General features: G+C 48.0%; 6 protein-coding genes across 9 annotated transcripts in view; 3 read left to right on the forward strand and 3 right to left on the reverse strand.

The window, feature by feature from the left end:
* LOC105563773 (MAGUK p55 subfamily member 2) overlaps positions 1–5903 on the forward strand; it is a 73641-nt gene extending 67738 nt beyond the window's left edge. For all 3 annotated transcript variants that reach the window (XM_012015673.1, XM_012015674.1, XM_012015675.1), the window contains 6 exons: positions 1518–1823; positions 2624–2860; positions 3037–3511; positions 3587–3921; positions 4141–4215; positions 4609–5903. In XM_012015673.1, coding sequence (XP_011871063.1) covers positions 1518–1823; positions 2624–2860; positions 3037–3511; positions 3587–3921; positions 4141–4215; positions 4609–4785 — 1605 coding nt within the window. In that variant the 3' untranslated portion in view covers positions 4786–5903. The remainder of the gene's footprint in view (positions 1–1517; positions 1824–2623; positions 2861–3036; positions 3512–3586; positions 3922–4140; positions 4216–4608) is intronic.
* Positions 5904–8025: 2122 nt separating this feature from the next.
* LOC105563782 (endoplasmic reticulum-Golgi intermediate compartment protein 3) lies at positions 8026–13552 on the forward strand. Of its 2 annotated transcripts, none has more exons than XM_012015685.1 (8): positions 8026–8304; positions 8751–8909; positions 8984–9100; positions 9174–9214; positions 9284–9351; positions 9720–9943; positions 10539–10667; positions 12712–13552. In XM_012015685.1, exons 1-8 carry the CDS (start codon positions 8220–8222, stop codon positions 13047–13049), a joined length of 1161 nt encoding a protein of 386 aa, XP_011871075.1. In that variant the 5' UTR covers positions 8026–8219; the 3' UTR covers positions 13050–13552. The 2 variants fall into 2 exon arrangements, with proteins under 2 accessions (XP_011871075.1, XP_011871076.1); XM_012015686.1 differs by having other exon boundaries at positions 8027–8304; positions 8844–8909.
* On the reverse strand, positions 10681–12108 carry LOC105563781 (reactive oxygen species modulator 1). The gene is made up of 3 exons (XM_012015684.1): positions 11945–12108; positions 11566–11704; positions 10681–10907 (listed from the first exon to the last, which is right to left on the reverse strand). The coding sequence occupies exons 2-3, from the start codon at positions 11694–11696 to the stop codon at positions 10799–10801; spliced, it is 240 nt and encodes a 79-aa protein (XP_011871074.1). The 5' UTR covers positions 11697–11704; positions 11945–12108; the 3' UTR covers positions 10681–10798.
* A 60-nt stretch (positions 13553–13612) lies between the features above and the next one.
* Positions 13613–15804, reverse strand: LOC105563780 (transcription termination factor 3, mitochondrial). Its single transcript, XM_012015683.1, has 2 exons — positions 14003–15804; positions 13613–13922 (listed from the first exon to the last, which is right to left on the reverse strand). The coding sequence occupies exons 1-2, from the start codon at positions 14895–14897 to the stop codon at positions 13645–13647; spliced, it is 1173 nt and encodes a 390-aa protein (XP_011871073.1). The 5' UTR covers positions 14898–15804; the 3' UTR covers positions 13613–13644.
* A 117-nt stretch (positions 15805–15921) lies between these two features.
* Positions 15922–22219, reverse strand: LOC105563779 (transmembrane protein 18). Its single transcript, XM_012015681.1, has 5 exons — positions 21816–22219; positions 17722–17839; positions 17585–17639; positions 17391–17484; positions 15922–17300 (listed from the first exon to the last, which is right to left on the reverse strand). Exons 1-5 carry the CDS (start codon positions 21891–21893, stop codon positions 17163–17165), a joined length of 483 nt encoding a protein of 160 aa, XP_011871071.1. The 5' UTR covers positions 21894–22219; the 3' UTR covers positions 15922–17162.
* Positions 17681–22488, forward strand: part of LOC105563778 (probable proline--tRNA ligase, mitochondrial) — an 8300-nt gene continuing 3492 nt past the window's right edge. Inside the window, exon 1 of the mRNA XM_012015680.1 lies at positions 17681–17698. The gene's annotated coding sequence lies outside the window, so the exon portion shown is untranslated. The remainder of the gene's footprint in view (positions 17699–22488) is intronic.

A 22488-nucleotide genomic window follows, 5' to 3' on the forward strand; every position in this document is an offset into this window, starting at 1 on the left:
CATCGTAGACGCGCGAGCCTTTCGAGGACGGTTAGAAGGAGACGAAGCTATTCACTTTTAGCATTTTCACTGTAGTGTAAGATACAGGATTGACCCCGAGGTTTGCGGACTTTTGTCGAGCGTTCATATCATCTTCTCCCTCGTTGGTTTCATTGCAGTTGTAATTTTTACGAGAAGAGATTGTAAGTTCCTCCCTATCCAGGTTTTATAGTACACAGCCCAAATTAATCTGTTTAGACCTCGTCGTATTTTACAGAAGCGATACATTAAAGTGTTTATCGCGAGCATCGGTTCATTAAGATCCTCTGGATACTTGAAAATGCCCCGCCACAAACGCGTCGTCGAAACGAGTCGAAATGACCTACTTTCCCAATTACTTCATTGTAAACTCTGAACCGCTCCGGGTGGAGTGGGACTAAATGTCTTTCGTGTCGATTAAATTAACTCTAATCCGATTGAACGCCATCAGCGCTCGCATCACTGCGTGTCACCGATCATTAACAGCGCGTTAGCAGCCGGATTTCTTTCCGATGTGTCCCGCAATTCGTCAATTTTCATTCAGCTCTCCTAAGACTCTTGACTGTGCGCGTCAAGAAATATTTCTCTTTTCAAACGAAAATGGGCAAGTTGCACTCGAAGTAATTTATTGATTCAACGGCACGTGGTTTCTCCATTTGTTTCTCCTCCCGACTAAAAAAATAGACCAGATCGAACGTAACGTGGAAAACCGTTCCTACTTTCACGATTGACAGAAGCTATAAATGAATAAAATAAATTATAAGAAAGAGTATTATTGTCGCCAGTAGTTGATTAACAATAGAAAAAATTATTTGACGACTTTAAACCGGCCAAGTGGTTTATTTAATAACTCATTCCGACGTTTCGGCCATCCAGATTGTGATCCTTTTCAAGGAAAAAAATACATAAGAATAGTAAAGAATTATTTAACGTCAGTACATGATTAACCAAGGGTTTGAACCTGGACTTTCTACACTCTAGGCGGGCCCGCTTGGCTGAGGTAATATTTTTCGCGATAAATTTCTCTAATTAAAATTAAAAATTTAAAATCGAATTTTTTTGTCGTTCAACAATTTTTCTACATTTGAAATAGTATATGTTGATTAGTCAAAATTATGAAAAAAGTTGTCATCCGTCTCTGGATATCGGTCGGAGTAAACAACGTTCGAAGACACGTATCTATCCGACACAACAGCCCACAGTAGGACTACTTGTAAAATAAATTGTCATATTTTCGCGGATTAAAGAATGTGGGACAAGTAATCTACAGGCAGTGTGCAAAATAAAATATAATGGTAAAAAAATAAGGGCAGGAAATGGTTAGACGACGTGTAACGCGACTGAGAAGTAGACGTTATCATGGCTCTGAAATTAGTCGTGGGTCAGCGTGAGGGAGATACGGTTGCGGAGGAATCACATTTCTAAGGCCCGTGAGAAACCAGTTTTTACGAGTAGCAGGCCCCCCCGATTTGATGTCCTCTCCCTTGTCTGTGTGCCAGGTGCAGGAGCGTCTTGAAGACCCGCCAGTGCCCGCGGAGCCGGTATGCTCGTCCGTCTGTGACATCGTCGACGAGGTGTGCCACGCGTACCGGGACTCCAGGGACTCGCACGCCAGGGAGCTGGTGAACCTTCTCGGCAACGCGCATCTGCGAGCGCTCCTGGAGACGCACGACGCGGTCGTGGAACGCAGGGAAACGCCTTCCACATCGTTCGAGCCGCGCGCGTTGACGATGCCGGCGAGCAAGAGGGAGGAGATGCCTCCTATCAGGGTGGTCGGCCTTCGGAGGCAACCGGATGAACCCCTGGTAAGTGGCTGATATAGGAAGAAACGTGCGGCAAGATCAGGAAGATTGTACTATTATTTATTATTTGACGAGAAGGATGGCCCGTTCAATTTTAGCTCCGGTGTGTCCGTTTAAAAGTTGCTTTCCATCCTTTCCTAAAACAACGCATGTGCTCCCGTGGTGCCATGGCACCATGAAATATCACCGTCAGGAAACACGTCTTCCACTTTTTAAAAGAACATATAAATTATTTTCGCGCATCCAGCAAAGTCGCGGCTGAGTAGCAATGAGACAGTTTGACTGGTGTCGTCGCTTTTAAATCCACGGCACCACCAAAGAAAAGAGTCTACGCACGCCTATACAACGACGAATGTTCCTTTCCTTCTTTCGGCCCCTGAGAACAACGTAAATACTCAATGAGAAAAGTATTTGATACCGCGATACGGGGGGAAACACTAAATTTAGGATTGTCTAAAGCGAGATTGAAAAGTTTATCGCGTGAGAAGCTCCCCACCCGCGAATTAGCCCGCCAGATTCGCTCGAAGAAAAGACGAAGCTGCCACTTGCAGTTCGTAAATAAGTACGAACGTTTATTTCTCCGGCATGCCACGTGTTTCGGCGATTTTCTGGTACTGCGCGCTTCTTTAAGATACCACAACGCGCCGAAATATGGCCAGCGATTTTCAACGTCGCCGCTTAAGGCTTTGTTCGACCGACATTGGAAAGTGCTGCGGTGTCGCGAGCGAAATAAATTTTATTTAATTGGACTTAACTAAAGGGAGAGACAACTCGTGCTACTTTCACGTCCGTTATCTTTTCAGGGTCTGACTGTGCAGGTAGATGAATCTGGGAATATGATTATCGCCAGGATCCTCGGTGGCGGCACGGCCGCTCGTCAAGAGCTTTTGAAAACAGGCGAGGTGATACTCGAAGTCAACGGCAAGAGGGTTCGCAATCCCGAGGAGCTCCAGCAGGCGATACAGGAGGCCAAGGAGAATCTATCCCTGAAACTGGCTCCAGGTATCGCTACGGACGCGAACCGACCTCTCAAGTCCACGGTGAGTGCCACGGGCTGTTTTTCCACCTCGATGCCTCTGCTAACAGCCACGTTCTCATTCTCCTTTCTTACGGCGCTCGTTCGGGCGCGGAGAACACGTCGTCGGCGTCGTAATCGCAGAGGAAATTCATAACGATCTCTCGTAGACCCGCCTTTGATTTGATTTGATCGTTGCAGTGCTACATGAGGGCTCTCTTCGATTACGATCCCTCGGAGGACACGATTTTGCCCTGCCGGGAGATCGGTCTGCCGTTCCAGAAGGGCGACATCCTCCAGATCGTCGACCAGGTCGATCCGAACTGGTGGCAGGCGCGAAGAGTGGAGGGCGAGAGTCTCGGATCGCCCGGGCTGGTACCATCGCTGGAGTTGGAAGAGCGCAGAAAGGCGTTTGTGCCGCCCGAAGCCGATTTCGTTCACAAGATCAGCATCTGCGGCACAAGGATATCCAAGAAGAAGAAGAGAAAGATGTACCAGTCCAAGTCGAACGGCGAGTTCGACGGCGCCGAGTTGCTTCTCTACGAGGAGGTCGCTCGGATGCCGCCGTTTCGACGCAAAACCTTGGCCCTGGTCGGCCCACGCGGCGTAGGCCGGCGAACCCTGAAGAACAGGCTGATCAACAGCGATCCCGACAAGTTTGGCACTATCGTACCCTGTAAGAAACACTCGATTCACCTCTCGTCAATTGACGTGGCCTGATTGTTGTACTGAACGAGTGTGACTTTCGCAGATACATCGAGGCCGCCTAGAGTCCTCGAAGAGGACGGCAAGAGTTACTGGTTCACTGATCGCGAGTCCATGGAGACCGACATTAAGGAGCACAGGTTCCTGGAGCATGGGGAACACGGTGGGCATTTGTACGGGACGAAACTGGACTCTGTGCGGGAACTGATAAGGGCCGGCAAGATGTGCGTGCTAGACTGCAGCCCGGCTGCGCTTAAGATCCTCCACAACAGCACCGAGTTCATGCCCTACGTCATATTCATCGCCGCGCCCGGGATGGAGCAGCTCAAGTCTTTGTACGATCTCGGGAGATCGACCGGTGCCAGCAATCGAAATCTAACGGTATTCTTATCTAAAGCTTGCGCCTATACTCTCATAAAAATCGTCTTCCCCTCATTCTTCTGTTAAATTTCTACGTCCTCTTTAGAGCTCCTCTTTATCGACTTCGTGTCATGCTAGCAACCTATATATGCGACAACCCGTTTATTTCGTCGTTTATTTCACTTTTTATTCTATCACTTTAGTTAATTCGTTGTATAAATTTGATGTTGGCTTCGCTAGTTCGACCGCCAGAGTTCCATCAGGTACAGTTCGAGAAGAGCCAGGACACTGGAGTCCCTCGCATCTTTATACGAGGTTTGTATCGCATGACTCGTATTATTTTATTGTATTACTATGCAGCACGTACTTGCAGTATCCATTTTGCGCAAGACCATTATTTTAATAACGCACAATATTTTCACATTTTGGCTCATAGAATAGAACCCTTCAATGCTTTAGTCACAGGAGCCACGAAAATGTCGACTTTCTCTTGGCAAGTTCGCGTCCTTACATTGATGTAATCAAATTTAAGCATGCTTATGACCGTAATCAAGGGAACCAAGCTAGGTTCGCGATTTCGTGTAAAGTGCATTTCACGCCGCTTTTATATCGTAAACTGCTCATCGTACAAAGCGTTGTCTTAGAAAAAGAATATTTTGCGTAATAAGGCATTGAAAGCGAGAGATTAATTGACGATCCGTCCGACAGGAGGACGATCTGAGATCCACGTTGGAGGAATCCGCGGCCCTGCAGAGAGCCTACGAGAAGTACATTGACTTGGTGATCGTGAACGAGGACTTTGACAATACGTTCAGGCAGGTGATCGCAGCTTTGGATGCCTTAGCCACGGAGCATCAGTGGGTGCCGGTCAATTGGATTTACTAATCCATTCCTGAGGCGCAGCGTATCGGGGGAGCTGCGAGTAGTTTTACGCGCGAATGAGAGAAAGGATTTTTTATTACTGCCTACTGTCACTTAACGAAAAACCGCGAGATTACGGGAAAGTGGTATTCAGAAACAGAAACTTCGTTTGTCGCGCGGCCAAGAAAGCGCGAGGCACGTGTAATCAGAGTACAAAGAAATGCTACGAATATCTCACGCCGCGTGGAGCGACATACGAACATTGTCGCGTGATCAAGAATCTCATTTTTGTCCCAAGTAGAACAAGTTAATCACGAAAACGTCAATGTGGCATTAAAATGATGAATTTTACGTCATAAAATGATCGGCATCAAGATTTACTTTGCAATGACTGATTTATGACATGCTGTTTTACGATATTCGTGATGTGTATAATATATTATTACAGATTACATTATCAGTCATATATTGTTTATCTTATACTACTTCAATTTATATTGTTACGTCCGGCTCCGCCGTCCGCACAACACCTCGCACACTCGCGTACTCGCGTACTCGCGTGCGCGCTCGCGTAATTGAAATAGAGCCGTGTGAGGAAGGAAAAAGGAGATCTTTATTACACAGAAAGAACGGCCCTCGAACGTCTGCACCAGGCAGGGGCCAAACTCTGAATTCGTTTACAAACGTGTTAACAACAAAACACAACCGTAACCAGGCAACTTGAACATCATAGAGGGAATTCGCCAAATCGCCAGATACTGGGCGTCCAATATTAGCGGGCGTAACAATATTTAATGTGCAATATTTAATTAACTTTACTTTGTAAAACAAGATCATTTTTACAACATTTTGATGCCTTGATGATGTCACAAATAGGTGCTCTCGGTGGGCTATTTTGACGTCACCATAATGCATAAAAAATGACGTCATCTTGATGTTTTCATGACTAATATGTTCTACTTGGGGTCGTTCATCATTAAACGCATCGTTTACGTTAGTTTGTTATAGATTTACAAACGACCCGTTCTGCGCACGGAATCTCCTCCAGTCTTGTTTCGCGCATTACTACGTGAAAATCAGGGTTGGGAAGTAGCTTGTTACGTGTAACGAAGTTACAGTTACTTCTTCTGGTAACTCTAACTTAACTTCGTTACTTTCTCTCCATCTCTAACTGTAACTTAGCTCCGTTACATTTTTTTTCGATAACTAGTGACTATCCAGGTAGCCAAATCTGTCGGAACAGATTTCGTCAAATGGCCACTACAACATTTTGAAGGCAGAAAGACTGCAGATTGCATCCAGGAACTGATACATTCGATATGTTGCCAGTATGTCAGCAGAAATACAATAAAATCTACTAACATAACTGGACCTGCTCGGTTTCTGCCGACAAGCTGTTGACAGTGTATGCTTTACAGACTCCATTACCAAAACAAGAGCCAAAGGCGGACACACATGGCTATGGCTTTGATGTGGGTTTCTGATAAATCTGCTGCCAGTCTGTTTACATTTTGCTAACTGGGTAATTTAATACTTTATACATTCTTTAAACCTCCACAGATCGTATTAGGCTTTGCATTAGCGCATGAACGCCTTTATCGACACTTTACCATTCAAATGCAGATTTGATATTTTTATTTTCAGTAACTGTAACGCGTTACTTTGCAGAATTGGTAGCTGTAACTAGTTACATTTTTAGGAAAAAAAAACTGTCTGTAGCTATTTTTATAAAGAGACTTTCCGAACCCTGGTGAAAATTATACAGAGAATCGCGAATCTTCTCAATCACTCGTCCTTGATGGATTGGCGATATATAACGATGGGAGAGACTAGTGTGTTCAAAAATATGAAGAGGTGCTTTTTTTACAACGAAGAAAGCCATATCGCGCGTTGCATTTTTTACTGCCAATCTCGACAACGACTGTGGTAGCAAACGGGTCGATTGATGTGTTAGACCGCCGTCCAGTTAATTTTAGAGCGTATATTTTTAATTTAGTTAACGATAATTAATTAATTTAGGTTAACGCGTACGATCCTTTTTACCCATTCGAGCCCGCTGTTCACCTTCCTTCCGCGAATTCCGTTTCGTGTCTCATTTTGCTGCTCGTGCACGCTAAGTAATATTCCTGGCATAGAGTGCCTTAATAACGCCGAAGCCTACAAATTGATGCGAAGACCTACCGCGTCGACACTCGTCTTGCATTCGGGTTTTACGGAGGACAAGACCAACAATGCCTTTTTCTAACGTCCGACGGACAGTCGCACGCACACGCGTACATACACGTACATGTTCCATTCCTTTCAACTTAACATAACTCTTCCGAAAACAGGATCGAGGTATCGTCTAAAATGGGGCGCTTTGTACAGATACACATAACGACTAAAAAATATATATATATATCTGTATGTTACATCGAGACACACACCTGTCCTCAAAGAGCAACGTGGTGCACGATGTGGAATAAAGTTTGTCGAGCATTTGTTGCGAATTAGAATCGTACAACAAATGGATTGTCATTTCAGCATTCCTGCCCTCGCCTCTCTTTCAGCAGCTCTGCAGAAGAACGTTTATCGAATCGCGCTACCAACGATACATGTAAGAGTTTAATATATATATTTTTTATCTTCATCGTGGATCGAAAGCAATGTAGTTTAGGTGTGGGGGGGAAAAAAACCCACGCATTTTATACACGTGTATTGTACTCTATTCTCTCTTAATAGGAACGACGCCGCACAGCTGTATCAGACTTTCCTCGTGTAAAAAATTAAAATAAAAGTCTCAGGGGAAACTAGTCTCTCGCATAAAGAATATTTATTTGGAGGAATACGAAGGATTTACGGCCGAAAGTGCAAATCTCCGCTCGGTTCTTCGCTTGCGAAGTCTAACTCTTGTAGAGTATGAAAAATTCTTTTTGTATGTAAAAAGGGGGGGGATCGGAAATGACGTTGTTTTGAATTCTTAAAAATGCCTTTGGAACGGAAGTGGAGCGGCGAGGGAAAGTTCATTTCATAATTCAAGAGGGAATCCCTGGGATTGTCTGTACTAAGCAATTCCCCGCCAACGAGCGGACATTGCAGAAACAATAAACTGCTTGCGGTCACAGCGATAAACTGTTAAAAATGGAACGCAAAATAGAGGAGGAGGAAGCTCGCGAGACCGCGGCGGTTGGAAATGGCGGCTTCGAGATAACGACGGCCGGTTCCTTTTGCCAGTCGCACTGCTCTCTCTCTCTCTCTTTTTCTCTCGCACCGACGCACAAATATACGTCCGTCTCGTTTGCAGGTGCAGTCCAGGGAGCGGCGTGCAAGAGCGGAGCGGTCCGCGGGCCTACCGGCCGCTCGGCCAATGGTAGCCTGCAGTCGGCCACGTTTCAAGGTGGCAGGGCGGCTTGTCATGACACGTACGTGTCGTGCGGGAAAACGTCGGGCCGCCGTGAGGAGCGATCGCCGCCGGCAGGATGCAGATGCTACGGCAGCTGGACGTGCACCCGAAGGTGCGCGAGGAGGCCGATATCCTCGTGAGGACCTTCAGCGGTGCCATCGGTAAACAGTGTACCGGACGACGACGACGACCGTCCGTCTCGCCGGCGTGAATGAGAACCGCCACGAGGCCGTCGACGAGTCGTTTACGTTCCGCCGCGTTGAATAGCGTTTAAGAGGTGAAGCGACACCGGCGAGCGATTAGCCTCCCAGGCTTCTTTCCCCGTTGAACGCCCTGTCGATTTTGTGATCGCTCCAACGTGGGCAGCGGTGCGCATCCCGTCGAGGTGTTTCCACGCTCTCATTCGCGTCCCGCGGTACTCCGCGGCTTTGTCTCGCTACGCCGTGCCGCTTCGCTCCGGCGTTCGCGATAAGGATCGTTGTTTACAATCTCGGCCGATAGCAAGTGAAGCGCGGCGCTCGACGTGCCGTGCCTCGCTTACGATTGTTAAGAACCGCTCGAACTCACGTTACACCAATGCAAATGACGTAAATGATGCCTTTTACAGTTACAATCATTAGTACAATCATCATGGGCATACTGTTTTTGTCAGAGGTAAACTATTATCTTACACCAACTATGAGCGAGGAATTATTTGTAGATACATCCAGGGGTTCTAAACTGAGAATCAACTTGGATATAATAGTCCCCGCTATATCTTGCGATCGTAAGTACAAACTGTGCCCGCGCGCGGCCCATGGGAAAGGCGGATGTAGCCTCTGTCATTTCAGTATTTTGCAGTTTTGTCGATAGACGCGATGGACACGACGGGCGAGCAGCATTTGCACATAGAGCACAATATTTTTAAAAGACGGCTAGACCTGAACGGTAAACCCATAGAGGATCCACAGAGGACAAGTAAGCGCGGAGTTCCATTCGATATGTGCGGCATTAACTGGAAACGTCATGTAAAACAAATGCTTTATTGCAGATATCACAGACGCGAAGGCCGTCAGTAAAACTACAGAGAAGGTAAACGCAGGATTTCTGTAAATGCCTCTCTAAAGTGTCCGGTTGCAAGATTAAATTGTCTTTTTACAGGCAGTGGAGATCGGTACAACCACAGAGACCTGTGGAGACTGCTATGGAGCGGCCACGGATACTATGAAGTAAGATTCCTTCCCGCTTCTTAAGGCCTGCGGCCACTAGAACTTGGACCAAGTTCCAGCATCGACATAGTATAACTAGTCCACTGCAAGCTTGCAGCTTCTATGAAATAGCTGCACATTTCTCGAAACCAGAGGCTCAATCATGTATCTTTTCCTCAAACGTGAACTCGTGAAAATTAATACTTTTCATTTCATCACAAATACTGAATTCGTTGATGCAATTTTTCGCTTCTCACGAGTTCGCGCTAGAGAAAAAGGATTTGTGATCGAGTCCTAGAACTTGGACAAAGTCCAGCATCGTGGACACGGGCCTTTAAGCAGGTGAAATCTACGTTGAGTGCACTTGTAAACTCGGGTCTTGTCCGCAGATGCTGCAACACCTGCGAGGAGGTGTGGGAGGCCTACAGACGCAAGAAGTGGGCTCCGCCGGATCCGGCAGATGTCAAACAGTGCCAGAACGACAAGTCCATGGAGAAGCTGAAGCACGCCTTCACGCAAGGCTGTCAGATCTACGGTTACATGGAAGTGAACAGAGTCGGCGGTAGTTTTCACATCGCGCCGGGCGCCAGTTTCTCCGTCAATCACGTTCACGGTAAACTCTAACGAGATTCAGGGGCTGGACTCTTGCGTTTGTTCGCAAGAGAAATGTATGCGAATTCTGCTCGTATAGAAAATTTGTAAGTTGGTTATCGCGTGGCTTCCAGCCACTCGGCTTGCAACTTTTTTGTAAGAGTATAATTTGCGCATACGTTTTCTCCCGCAAATGAATTTAAAGCGGCACACGATGCTTTTTTGCTCGCTGGTGGTAGTGTATCAAAGCTGCACTACCGCACAAGTTTTCTCGCATCGGTCTGCCCACACCAATGTTGAATGCGTAGAAGGGACCGACGCGAAACGAAACAAATGACGGAGTGGACCTACTAGTTGTACTGTAGCTGCGTTCGGCATTGCAAATCCGAGGTGTCGGAGTGCTCTTTTGCATTCGAGCAAGCGGGAGAGGAGAATGAGAATAGAAAGGGTGGAAGAGCACTCCGACGTCTCGGATTTGCAATGCCGAGCGCAAGCTTGTGGTAAAAGTGCACGCGAGCAAAAGAGCATCGTGTGCCGCTGGCTTAAGACTCCAGTCCCAGATTTTGAACAATATTCCCTGTATTACGCTCTCACGGACTCGTTTTTTGACGCCGCAGTGCACGACGTTCAACCCTACACCTCGTCCCACTTCAATATGACGCACAAGGTTAGACACCTGAGTTTCGGGCTGAACATCCCGGGGAAGACGAATCCTATGGATGGCATGACCGTAGTCGCCATGGATGGTATGTGCTGTTCTTGCTCCTTAATGCTAGTTTTTTTATTAAAGTCTTGATGACTCGCGCTTACAATTACAAGCAGTCGCAACGAGAAAGATAGGCTGCAAAATACTCCGCAACGTAGCTCCGCGTACACCCTAACATCGTATCCCCGTTCCGATGGCCATGAACGTGCCGAACGTGCCGCCGCCTTGAAGCATCACCTTGCCGACGCTGTTTAACAATTCCCTCCCCCTCAATCCGTACCTGGCGATAAAAAGTTTCGTGATTACGCATGTCCGACTCGTACACTCTCTTCACAAGCTTCAGCTTATTCAGTGGGACGCTCAGTCTATATTTACTATGCCTATGGGTCTGTTCAGAGGGGAAAACCGCTGAGGGCATTGTGGCGTACAGATTTGCGGCATTACTGGGCATTACTAAGCAATTTTGGGGCATTAGGTGGAGCATTAAGCTTGCTGGGGCATTCTAAAGATAAAATAAGATAAAGTAATGCCCACTGGGAATTAGTGGGCATTAGTGTACAAGATCTATGTCACTTGGGAATCACTGATGCCTTCCCACATGAATTTGTGCATACATCAACACATTTATACAATTTGTACATGCGTACGTGGCAGATGTACAGTCGTGGTCAGAGAAGTTGTCCGACGTTTTACACCAAGTTTTCAGAATATTCGTATCAGTGCATAGATATGCGGACATATCATTCACTTTGCTCGATTATTGCATCACTGCACATATCCGTGAGCAAAAGCTATAATCTCTCGCGCGATAGACTGCATTTCCGGAATTTATCATAGAACGTCGGACCACGACTGTATATTTGCGTTCCGTCTGTGCCTAAACGGGGAGGCCATCGGTGATTCCTAGTGCACATGTGGCCTCTCTTATCGTGATGTACCTGAGGGCGGAAAATCCTCCAAAGAGCGCGCCAGAGGCCATTCCCACGCAAAATCCGATCGTGAAGCCCAGTTTCATTCTGTCGAAGCAGGTCGGTCCTTGCTGATAGGCTCCTCCAGGTACCACAGGCATCTTGCAGCCTGCAAAACGGTTGCTTAGTTTGTTATTTTGCAAACTATTATTTTTTTTTAGTCTCTGATCTTAAATCGCGATCTCCACAGAATGGAGACAGGAGCTCGACGTTAGTTTCGCTTGAGCAGCTCTTGAGCTTTTCATCCGTAACAAATGAAAGAATGCTTTAAATTTGTAATAGAATTTGTAAATGATTTTATAGAAATCTTATGACACACGCGTACGAGACTGATTGTGCGCGCACTTACTGCTAAATCGTTGGTTACGTAATCTTGCGGCGCACGCTGTCGATCGGCGGTGATTTTATTCGTACTTTTCAATTTTGGTACTTGATCGCGAGCCCGTGCAAGTCGCCGGAACCTCTCAACGCATCGCACCCGTATCACAATATCGGGAAGGCGCCATGACGGTCTCGCAACGTGAGCGAGAAGACAGCTGCGCCGTCTGCTATTTCCGTTTCGTCTGCGTCGCCATTGGTGGCGGGAGATTTCGATCGCGCGTCGATGAGACATCCGATTTTTTTTTCGGAGAACAATTAACGACACATACTCGTCTGTAGAACAGAACCGGGACTAGACATTTATACTTTGTAGCCAATGAATACGTTTAAAAGAATTTGTGCAAGTTGACAAATTGTACATTGCACAATCGTACGTTGCCGACGAATTTTTCCAAGCGTTTTGATTTGCTTGTATAAAACCGAGTGTTTCTAGACGCGACGAGCACATTGTAGATTAAACGTAAAAGTGAGCGGCTTTGTCTCTTTCCAACTGTCCCCTTAGAAAGAGACAAAGCCGTTCACTTTTAGCATTTTCACTATGTTGTAAAATACAGAATCGACCTCCTTGCAGTACAGTGAAAATGCTAAAAGCGAGCGGCTTTGTCACTTTCTAAGGGGACAGTTGGAAAGAGACGAAGCTACTCACTTTTAGCATTTTCACTATAGTGTAAGATACAGAATTGACCCACCGATACCGATCGATCTAGTACGACGCCGCCGTTTCTCCGTTTTCAGGCGCTATGATGTTTTACCACTACATCAAGATCGTCCCGACGACGTACGTCCGCGCGGACGGCTCGACCCTCCTCACGAATCAGTTCTCCGTAACGCGACACTCGAAGCAAGTGTCCATGCTCACCGGCGAGTCCGGGATGCCGGGCGTATTCTTCAGCTACGAGCTCAGCCCGCTCATGGTGAAGTACACGGAGAAGGCGAACTCGTTCGGGCACTTCGCGACGAACACTTGCGCGATCATCGGCGGCGTCTTCACCGTCGCCGGTCTGATCGACTCGCTGCTCTACCATTCGGTGCGCGCGATACAGAGGAAGATAGAGTTAGGGAAATACAATTGAAGACTTTGGGCCCCGGCGCAGCGTCGATTACCGCCGATCCCGCGGCTCTTGCCCTTGCCCTCTCGCTCGGATACGTTAAAATCTACCGGCAACGTATTGTCCACCGAGAACGCTGACAGTGGATTGGGATTGGCGTTAACCGTTGGTGCGACACAGCCTTAGGCGAATAATTAGGTTACTGTTAACTAACAAAAGGCGTTATTAAAGATACTTGACTTTCTGTTGGCGACTAAATCTTCACGGGGTGCATATTTTCATCGCGCGTTTCGTAAGACTATTCCCATCTCGCGTTTGTATTATGCATATATTAAATGCAGTATGTTCTTCGTGCAATGTAAAAAAACTAAATTACACATAGATTGTTGCGCAGTGGCGTATGCGTCACCTACTTCACTTTTTATTTAAAAGATGATCGTGATTTTAACGAGTGCGATGTAAAAAAACACTTATTTATACGCGATGTACATAAAAACCAGCAAAATATATATGAAATTTGCCTATTGAAGCCTCGTGGAAACGGGAATACCTTGCGACCAAGGATAATTCGCAAGACGAAAGGTGTCCGCTCTAACATTTATTTATATTCGTATTATAATTAAAACGTTTTAAGAAATGCATTGTAAACTTCGATAGACGTCTGCGCGACGCCTCTACAAAAGTCCAAGTCTGTACCGCCGATCAAGGTCAGCGGCGCAACGTACATCGGTTTGGAGGGATCGTACTGCGCCTTGTTCAGTTTCACCAGGAACAAATGCCTCTGCTCGAGCCTCGTTTTTCTGCAGAGCAGAACCTGTGGCTGCTTCACGATAATATCGCGCGGCAGCTGCATCACGTTGCAAGCGTAGTCGAACGAACTCATCAATCTGTCGCGATCTGCAAGTATAATTTTCAAGACGGACATCGGGTAAATTCGCAAGCCTCAAAGTTACGCTGCCGCGTGCGGCTCAACGTACTCTTGATCCATATCCTGGGCAGCTGGAGAAGCAGTCTCTTCACTTGCTCCGGTTCGAGGCCCATCTCCTCCTTGATGCTGAACGTGTTCTCCAGCAAGTGCGTCATCCTGTACGTCACCACCTTGGGCCCCTTGGCCGCCAGCAGTCTCACCTCGTTGCCTTTGAGTTTGAAGTTGGTCTGGAAATAGCCGAGCCTGTTGTCGATATCCTTGGTGGAGTGCGAGAGCCAGTTGGGGTTCCCGCAGACTATGAGCTGTATCATCGGCCTGCTGAACTTGTGCGCCCGCAGGTACCTTATCCTCGTGTGCAGATCGTCCAGGTTCACCTTGAAGATGTAGGGATTCTTGGTGAGGAACGCGCCCAGGCGGTCGGCGGGCACGCCGCAGTCGTGCAGGAACCTTATGTACGGCATCACGTCCCGCTTGTAGTCGAGGTCCAGGATAAACTGCACCATCCCCGGCCGCCCCTCGAACCTGTACAGGCCGACGCCGAGCTTCACCAGCTCCTGGATCGTCTCGGACTTGTTCGCGTACTTGGCGAAGCTGAAGGTCGGAGTGAGAGGCGCGCCGATGTCCGACAGGTCCTCGTTGCACACGTCCAGGGCGCGCGGCGGCTCCACGTCACCATCGTCGAGATTCTCCTCGCAGGCAAACGAAGCCGCGTTTATTCTGGTGTCCAGGTCGAGGTTAGGTCGCGGTTCCAGCGCGCGATCCCCGTTGCTGACCGTCACCCGTCCTGACGTGACACTCTGCTTGAAGGAGGCTCTCTCGACGCTACTCTCGAGTCCCCTCGACGCGCACCGCCTCGGCCCGTCGCCTCTCTGGACGAACCGCGCTAGCAAATTCGCCGCGACCGGTCGCGCCGTCGACGCGAGCGAGCAACAGCGTTGAAACATGTTCGACGCCTGTCACCGCATCAGCGTCGAGCGATTCAATTTAAGGAATTAACCGCCGAATTGTCGAATCTCTCTTTCTCACGTACTTTTGCTAAAGAAACGGCACTGTTATTATATACAATCGGTCGAGAAGAAACCTGGGCGCGGCCATCTTTGAGGTCTACGCGCCTCCAGGATGGAACTACGCAGCCACACTTGCGAATCCTGCCGGTCGATAAGACACGACTCTGGTACCCCTCGATAAATATGTCAATCAAATAGCATTAAGCCCACTTTAGACGATTTATATAATTCATATCGGAATTCAGGATATTTCATTTAAGTGCGACGTGCCACGAAAAAGAACCGAGGTCGGAATACACGCGTGAATAAAACATGTTGAACACGTGTACGTGTTTTATAATATGACACATTATACGTACAAACATACATATGTATATTAAATAATAATATATTAATAAACAGAACGTAGAGGCTCGCAATGATAAAAATCGATATTTAAAAACGAAAGGCAGAAGGGCCAAACAGCTGAGTTTAAAATACATTCGTGTATTTTAAGCACGAAATAACTGGCTCTTTGCCTCTTGTTTTTAAATATTAATAATACTAAACATATAAAGTGTATATTAAAATACACGGCGTAAAAGGTGGAGGCACGTAAGATTTCTACCCTCGGATCGCGTAAGGTGGGCTTTAAATAGTAATTACGATAAGAAATACGAGACGTAATTTTATCATTGAAAAATGCGCGACGAACGTCGATGTCGATAGACGAGTCATTTCTCGCTGGGCCTTGGATTCACTGGCGCGAGCCGACAGGTGCTCGGTGTGGCGACGAGCAAAAAGAGAACTACGCACGAATCATTTTTTTATGATTCGCAGGAAAACGTAGAATGAACGAATCCGTACGCGCGTAGGTATACATTTAATGAGATTTGCAATTTGCTGAGTCAGCGTCGCGCGGAAAGGAGGACGAGGCGGAGGAGGTGGGGCGGCGTGCGTTTGTATGAACAAATACTCTTTATTACCTTAAAACGGTTAGACGCGTGTATTAAATATAAAGGCGGCAAGGTAATTGCGCTTTGATTTACATCAATATACAGTTCAGGGAACGACGCGACACACCCACACCTCCCTCAAGGGGGGAGACATCCCGCGTCTCTTCCTTAAAATCGTGAGGCACGATTTGCGGAAGGCGCAAAATTCGCTCGTGCATGCACGCGCGCACGCACACACACACAAACACGCACACATGCACACACGCATGTACACACAACACGGGCAGGTGTTAGTGTGTACCGGGGTCCTTAACTAAAGCGTTAATATATCTCTTTACAGCGGAGCTGTTACGGTGAAAGTGACGTGTCTGCGCTATTTTATGTAATAAGTACGTTAATTACACATTAAGAACACTTTGATTCTCACGACCAGTATCTGCATATCAAAACAACGTAACTAAACTAGCGGAATGTTCCACGTCGGGCAACCTCGACCAAACTCCAACTATTAATTCGCTCGAGTTAACGTATCAAACGGCATCCGTGCAATTTAACATAATAGGTCATTTATTTTTGTTTATCGCCTTTACTGCGGTAAAGAAATTAGCGACCAAGTGCACAATTAAACTTTTTCGCTGCGTACGAATAGTCGCCAATTAAGTTAGTTATGACGGCAAATGTAGTTATGGCTACAATTTGGTCGAAGTCGGCCTTTAACGGTAAGACAAGGACAAGCCCGTGTGGCTCGCCGCGTGCTCCTCCTGCGTAGTTATTGTTCGTAGCGCGGCCGATTATCTCTCATCAATCCAGTTGCGTTTCGCGCATCAAGTGGTTTAATTCCATAAAATCGTTGTGTAATACGGCACGATGTATGTACGGGAGGTACGCTCCAACGAAGAGTTTGACTAGGCAACTCCGACGCGCGTTATCGTTTCGATTGCATCAATGTGTCGTATTGTTACATATACTTCTCTCACTCAGCCCCCTCCCCTCCCCTTTCCGTCGCGGGTCTCCGAGGATGGAATATCAGATGGCAAATCGGCGTTTCGCGATCGAGATCGGAGCGATTATCGAGTCGACGACGGCTAAGTGTACCATACACAGCGCCCTGTGGAAATCTATCTGTAAGTATAGCTCTAGCGATTCTCTCTTGTCCTTAAATTAAATAGCCCCGCGCACGCTCTCTCTCTCTCTCTCTCTCTCTCTCTCTCTCTCTCCCCCTCTCTCGTTCTACCGCGTGTTATGACTAGATCTCCGTGGTGGATCCTCACTCGTGCTTCGGCCGAGCGGCCGTTCTCTCGTTCGTCGCCTCGCCGTCCGACTGGCTGCGATTTTTGGCCTGCTGCCGCAGCTGGGCCCGCTTCAGACTCGTCATTAATTGACTGGACTGATAGAGCCAACTGGCCTGAAAGGTCAACGACGATGAAACGTCGCGTGGTCGAAAGCGCGTGTTGGTTCGCCGCGGGGATTCGTCCTCAGGTCGCCAAATACTTACCACCATGATCATGCAGTTTATTAGAATGGGCACGGAGAAAACGACGGATATGAAGAGGCCTTGCGAGTCGAAGTACTGCTGTCTAGAGAACACCCTGTGAAAGTTGAGAGGACCGATTATTACAAGATGGATCGAAAAGAAGAAGCCGGATGAGAAAGAACCGCTTTGACACGCCGCGGCAATTTGATACGTACATCCAGTTCGTCGCCGCAACTTCGTTAATGCTTTCCGAGAAATACACCAGGAGCACTGAAAGAGAGAGAAAGAGAGACTCGTGGTAACGTTACGGAAACTGGGCAGAAACCGCGGTAATTATACGGCGGACTCTTACGGAGCACGAGAAACAGGATTATCTGGAAATTCGCGTGGTTCCTCGTCATTAGCGCGGTCATCGTGATGGCAACGTGAAAAGTCAGCAGCGCGGCTAGCCATGGGTCCCTCCAATCGATCTGCAATCAGTCACGCGAAATGTGTACATTAATTATTTAATAGAGAGTTAAATCGTCGGGTCGATTTCGATATAAATCAATAAGAAATAAGATGGCCAATACGGTTCCAAGCAGGATGTAGGTAGCCCAATGGTTCAGTCAGGGTGAGGCAATATTTTTCGCAATGAGAATTCTTTACAATGAACGGGGATTGTATGGAACAAACAGCAAAACATTTAATCGTTTATCGAGTAAGAATTATGTGCATTTACTGACGACAATGGAAACTGCGTTTCAAATCAAAAGCAATTGGCGCGCAGGACGGGTTGAGAAACGGTATAAAAATTTACATATTGTATAGTACAAAAGGTTGGATTGTCTACATCCTGCTCAGACCGTGTTGGCGATCTTATTTCTTATTAATCAATCCTTTAATCCGAGATCAAACGAGACTCCGATATCGAAACGTAAGTCTTTAAGCGAGAAAACTTGGCCGCGCTATCTTATCTCTTACGCTATTTCGCGAAATAAGCATAACACATGTTTCTCTATCGATTTAGCGATTTATTTATTTGCACAAATGGACAGTAATCTCCCCGCGACGAGAAGAGGGCTGGTGGCAGAAAACGATACGTAAACGCTTAAGTCTGCTTAGTCGAGAAAAGAACTTAAGTCGTATACGATAGACATTGACGAGACTCCACTAATTGTAAGACAAGGCAGAAAAAACTTGAGTCGTCAAAGTTCATCGTACACGATTCAAGTTTTTCAGCTTTGCCTTCACGATGCTAGAACTTGAACCAAGTTCTAGCATCGTGGACGCAGCCCATTACGTCTACGACTAAGACAGACTTAAACGTTTACGGAAACATAAGGCAAAACGAAGAAAAACTGGAGTCATATACAATAGACTTCAGTTTCTCTCAGCAGCACAGTCTTAAGCGTTTGCGAATCGTTTCCTGCCATCAGCCGAACGAAGAAACCGCTCGCGAGCGCGGCGCGCGATAAAAGTACATTTAAAAATACCCGGAGAGATTCTGGAGAACCGCGCGCGGCGCATTTTCGCGCGGGACCGCGTATCTCGGCGACGGGACGCCCTTGAAAACGAAATACGTGACGAAAATAGAGCGCCACGCGATGTAATCGGCGATCTTTCGTCGTCATCGTCGTCGTCGTCGCCGCCGCTGCATCGTCCAGAGCGATAACGTGGGGTCGCGGCACCGCCGGACCCGGTAGCTTCGAACTAAGACTCCCGTCTGATTCGCGTCTCGTCGCGCACGCGACGTCACCGATAAGATAAGGGATCCGCGGGCTGCATCTTCGTCCGAAGAGAGAGAAAGAGAGCGAGATCTCGGCTCACGTATACGCCGCGTCAGTGAGCTGTGTTCTATGTTATAATACACTGGAGCGAGTGTTGCCTTATGTTAGCTTATGTTATCTGATTGATTTTCTATATCTCGCGATTTCTATCTCATATCAGGTGAGACGAAATATCATTGACCAATCGGATAGTAGAGAAAGAGACGGAGATCCACAGCATCTCTTTCTCGTCGGCATCGAGAGGAAGAGGTTCAGTCAAGGCCGGTGTCCACGGTGCTAGAACTTGGTTCAAGTGTAGTTGTTCAAGCTATTCCATAAAAGCTGCAAGTTGATTGGCTACCCTTTATGTTATAACATTTGCTTGTCTCTAGACAGTCTAGACTATCTCTGCCATCAGCAGTTGTACTTTGCCTCTTACACTTGAATTACAACTTGGACCAAGTTCTAGTTTTGTTCTAGCATCGTGAACACAGGCCTTCACTCCAGTATGTTACAGAGCTCACTCGCCGCGTAAATACGGCGCGCGCCGGCCGCGTCGAAAACGAAAGTCGCCGAACGTGAATCGCCGGCCGGGAATCTGGAACACGCGCGGATGGACGCGGCGGCGGTGGTGGCGGCGGCGGCGGCAGCGGCGCTGATAATAGCCGCGGCGAGCGGGGAATATGCACGGAATCGCTCGGACGTCTCGACGGAAACGAGTTTATAATAAGAGCCCGTCACGTGTGCGCTAATGAATTTCAAATGTAAATGACATCGAGGGCCCGGAAAAGTGGCCGCTTCCACGATGGATTCCGCGCCGACCGCGCATAAATCTGCATTCCGAAGACCACGTTTTCTGCGCGTAATAATTTTTACGCTCGCGCTATTTTACGCGCTCCTTCGCGGGCGGTTCCTCCTCTGAGATCATCGCGAGTTGTTGCGAAAGGTGTTGCGGCAGGTCCGTTCTGTAAACTGCTCCCGCGCGTTCCTGCTGTTCCCTAAAAATCCACTCGTTAAGTCTCCCGATTGGCCACAAGCCGCTTTTAGAGGCGTTTTTATCGGTAAAAAGAGGACTGTATACAATGTATTCTCTGGACCGTATTCCGAATCCTCTTTTATCGACGAAAACGCCTCTAAAAGCGGCTTGTAGCCAATCAGAAGATTCATTAGCCACTTTTAGAGGCGCTTTTACTGGTAAAAGGGGGTTCGGGCCTTTGCGTTTAGAAGCATTCAATTTTATAGCCAATAAACACGTTCAAAAAATGTGTGCAAGCCGCACTGAGAGACCCGTTTTCTTGAATGAAACAAGTTGACTCAACTGAATTGCGCAGAACCCTTTTATAATATTCAACCGAACGATTTAGTTGGCGCAACAAACACAATTATTTAACACGTGATGGGATGGACGAATTTGTTTCATTCAACAAAATGGGCCGATAAATGTTTTAAGCGTATCGATTTGCTCGAGGGAGAAACCGCCGAGGGCATTGTGGTGTACAGGTTTGCGACATTACTACATCGGAATCCATCAGTTTGGGCGCATCAGGCCTTGCTGGGACACTATAAAGATAAAACAAGATAATAAGACAAAGTAATGCCTGGTGGGCATTGGTGTACAAGATTTTGGTCAGCGGTTTCCCCCTCGAATTTGCTTCTACAAAACAGAATGCTTTTAGACGCAGAGAGCACATTGTAGATTAGGCTTAAGCCTGATCTGTGTGCTCTTTGCGATTAGAAACATTCGACATTTCGTACGAGGGCACGAAGTACGCTTGAAAGATTTGTCAACAAAGTACGATTGCACGAGGTGCAATTTAAAAAACTTGCACGAATCTTTCGGGCGAATTTATTGGCAGCAAAGTAGGACGTTTCCAGACGCAAAGGGCACGCCGCAGATCAGGATACACCTGTGTCACGGAAATGCTCGGAATTGTTCCCTAGATTTCTATTGTTTTCCGGGGGAAACGGAACAATTCCGATCGGAATCCATTCCGCGCATTTCCATGACAGGGCGCCCAGGCTTTATCTCGCGGTCACGAGACACGCGACGTCCGTTCTTTTCAATCCTCGCTCTCGTCCTCTCTCCGTTCCGTTTCGATCGCCGAGAAGGCGCCGTAAACGAGTAACGGCGAGGAGAGAGACAAGTTTATTACAAAAAAAAACGTCGGCGAGACTGGCGCGACATAGGTACACACCTCTCCGAATCACGTGCGCGGTCTCTCGACGATCGAGATGCAAAAGCGAGATACGTGGCTGGGAACGGTGGCACGCGAGAGGTGTCGGACGAGAAGATCGGACTCGCGTCTCGTACGCGGTCGACGGTGAATGTCAAAGGGAATTACCGCGGGAGCGGAGAACGCGTAGTTAACCGCAGCATATTGCGCCGCCGCCGCCGCCGCTCTCTGGAACGCGGACCTCGGGCCTCTCCGTCGCCGATCGAAGGGGAAGGAAGATACGGATGCGGCGCGTCGCCGAGACGTCCGCTCGAGCGCGAGTGGACGTGGAAAGACGGGGCGGAACGGAGGAAGGAAAGAAAGGAAGAAAAAAACACACACAAGCTGGACGGCCGAGGGGAAACGTCAAACGACGGAGGAGGCGAGCTCCGACGAGACGATGGCATCAGGAAGACGTAAGGGTGGGGGAGGGGGAGGGAAAAAGGAAAAGAGGAAGGAGGTGGGTGACGGGCGGCGAGACTCACGTTCTGCAGGAAGGGCCAGATGCCGTCGATGCTGTCCGTGGCTGTGAACAGGCTGTGAAACGGCTCGTCGCTCGACATCGTGCGTGCTGCGACGTGTTGCGGCGACGGTGACGGTGACGGCGACGACTGGCGGCAGCGGGCGCCGGGAGAGCGGGCGGAGGCAGAGCGGAGGGCGAGCGGCGCATCCGCGCGACGAGAGCGGTAGATCCGGACGCACTACGCACTGTGTTACCGCGGCCACCGGCGGAGCAACGCGACTCGCGACTGACTGACTGACTGACTGACTGTCTGGCTCGCTGAATGACACTGATTGACCGGAGCGCGCCGGACCGGACCGAACCGGGCCGATACGAACGAGACGGGATCGCCTGCGCGCGCGGAGCAAAGTTGGCGACGGATCGCGCGGTGCGATAACGCCGGTCGATGCGAGCGACCGACCGCTCGAGTGCAGCCAGGGGCCGGAAGGGGGAGAGACGGGTTGTAAAGGCAGGTTTCCAACTGTTCGGTTGATCGGACAGGTCTGTTCTTTGCAGGATTGGGGGAAGTAACTAAAGCCCGCTGCAGACGATGCTATTTTTCCTGCTGGATTGCTTGCGATTTAGTAAATTACTATCATTGCACCACTCAGCATTCAGAATTCCTAGTAATTTACTAAATTGCAAGCAATCCAGCA

Source organism: Vollenhovia emeryi, unplaced genomic scaffold, assembly GCF_000949405.1.
Source record: "Vollenhovia emeryi isolate VEMERY1.0 unplaced genomic scaffold, V.emery_V1.0 DF939172.1, whole genome shotgun sequence".
Lineage (NCBI taxonomy): Eukaryota > Metazoa > Arthropoda > Insecta > Hymenoptera > Formicidae > Vollenhovia > Vollenhovia emeryi.

Bases quoted from the DNA above. Each gene is read 5' to 3' on its own strand.
- LOC105563782 (XM_012015685.1), top strand. From the start codon at position 8,220: ATGCAGATGCTACGGCAGCTGGACGTGCACCCGAAGGTGCGCGAGGAG. The intron at 8,305-8,750 runs GTAAACAGTGTA...TGCCTTTTACAG, and splicing joins GACCTTCAGCGGTGCCATCG to TTACAATCATTAGTACAATC. The intron at 9,101-9,173 runs GTAAGCGCGGAG...GCTTTATTGCAG, and splicing joins AGAGGATCCACAGAGGACAA to ATATCACAGACGCGAAGGCC.
- LOC105563781 (XM_012015684.1), bottom strand. From the start codon at position 11,696: ATGCCTGTGGTACCTGGAGGAGCCTATCAGCAAGGACCGACCTGCTTC. The intron at 10,908-11,565 runs GTACATCACGAT...TTTTATCGCCAG, and splicing joins GGAGGATTTTCCGCCCTCAG to GTACGGATTGAGGGGGAGGG.
- LOC105563780 (XM_012015683.1), bottom strand. From the start codon at position 14,897: ATGTTTCAACGCTGTTGCTCGCTCGCGTCGACGGCGCGACCGGTCGCG. The intron at 13,923-14,002 runs GTACGTTGAGCC...TTATACTTGCAG, and splicing joins GCCCAGGATATGGATCAAGA to ATCGCGACAGATTGATGAGT.
- LOC105563779 (XM_012015681.1), bottom strand. From the start codon at position 21,893: ATGTCGAGCGACGAGCCGTTTCACAGCCTGTTCACAGCCACGGACAGC. The intron at 17,485-17,584 runs GTACGTATCAAA...CAACTTTCACAG, and splicing joins GTTGCGGCGACGAACTGGAT to GGTGTTCTCTAGACAGCAGT. The intron at 17,301-17,390 runs GTAAGTATTTGG...TTGACCTTTCAG, and splicing joins TAAACTGCATGATCATGGTG to GCCAGTTGGCTCTATCAGTC.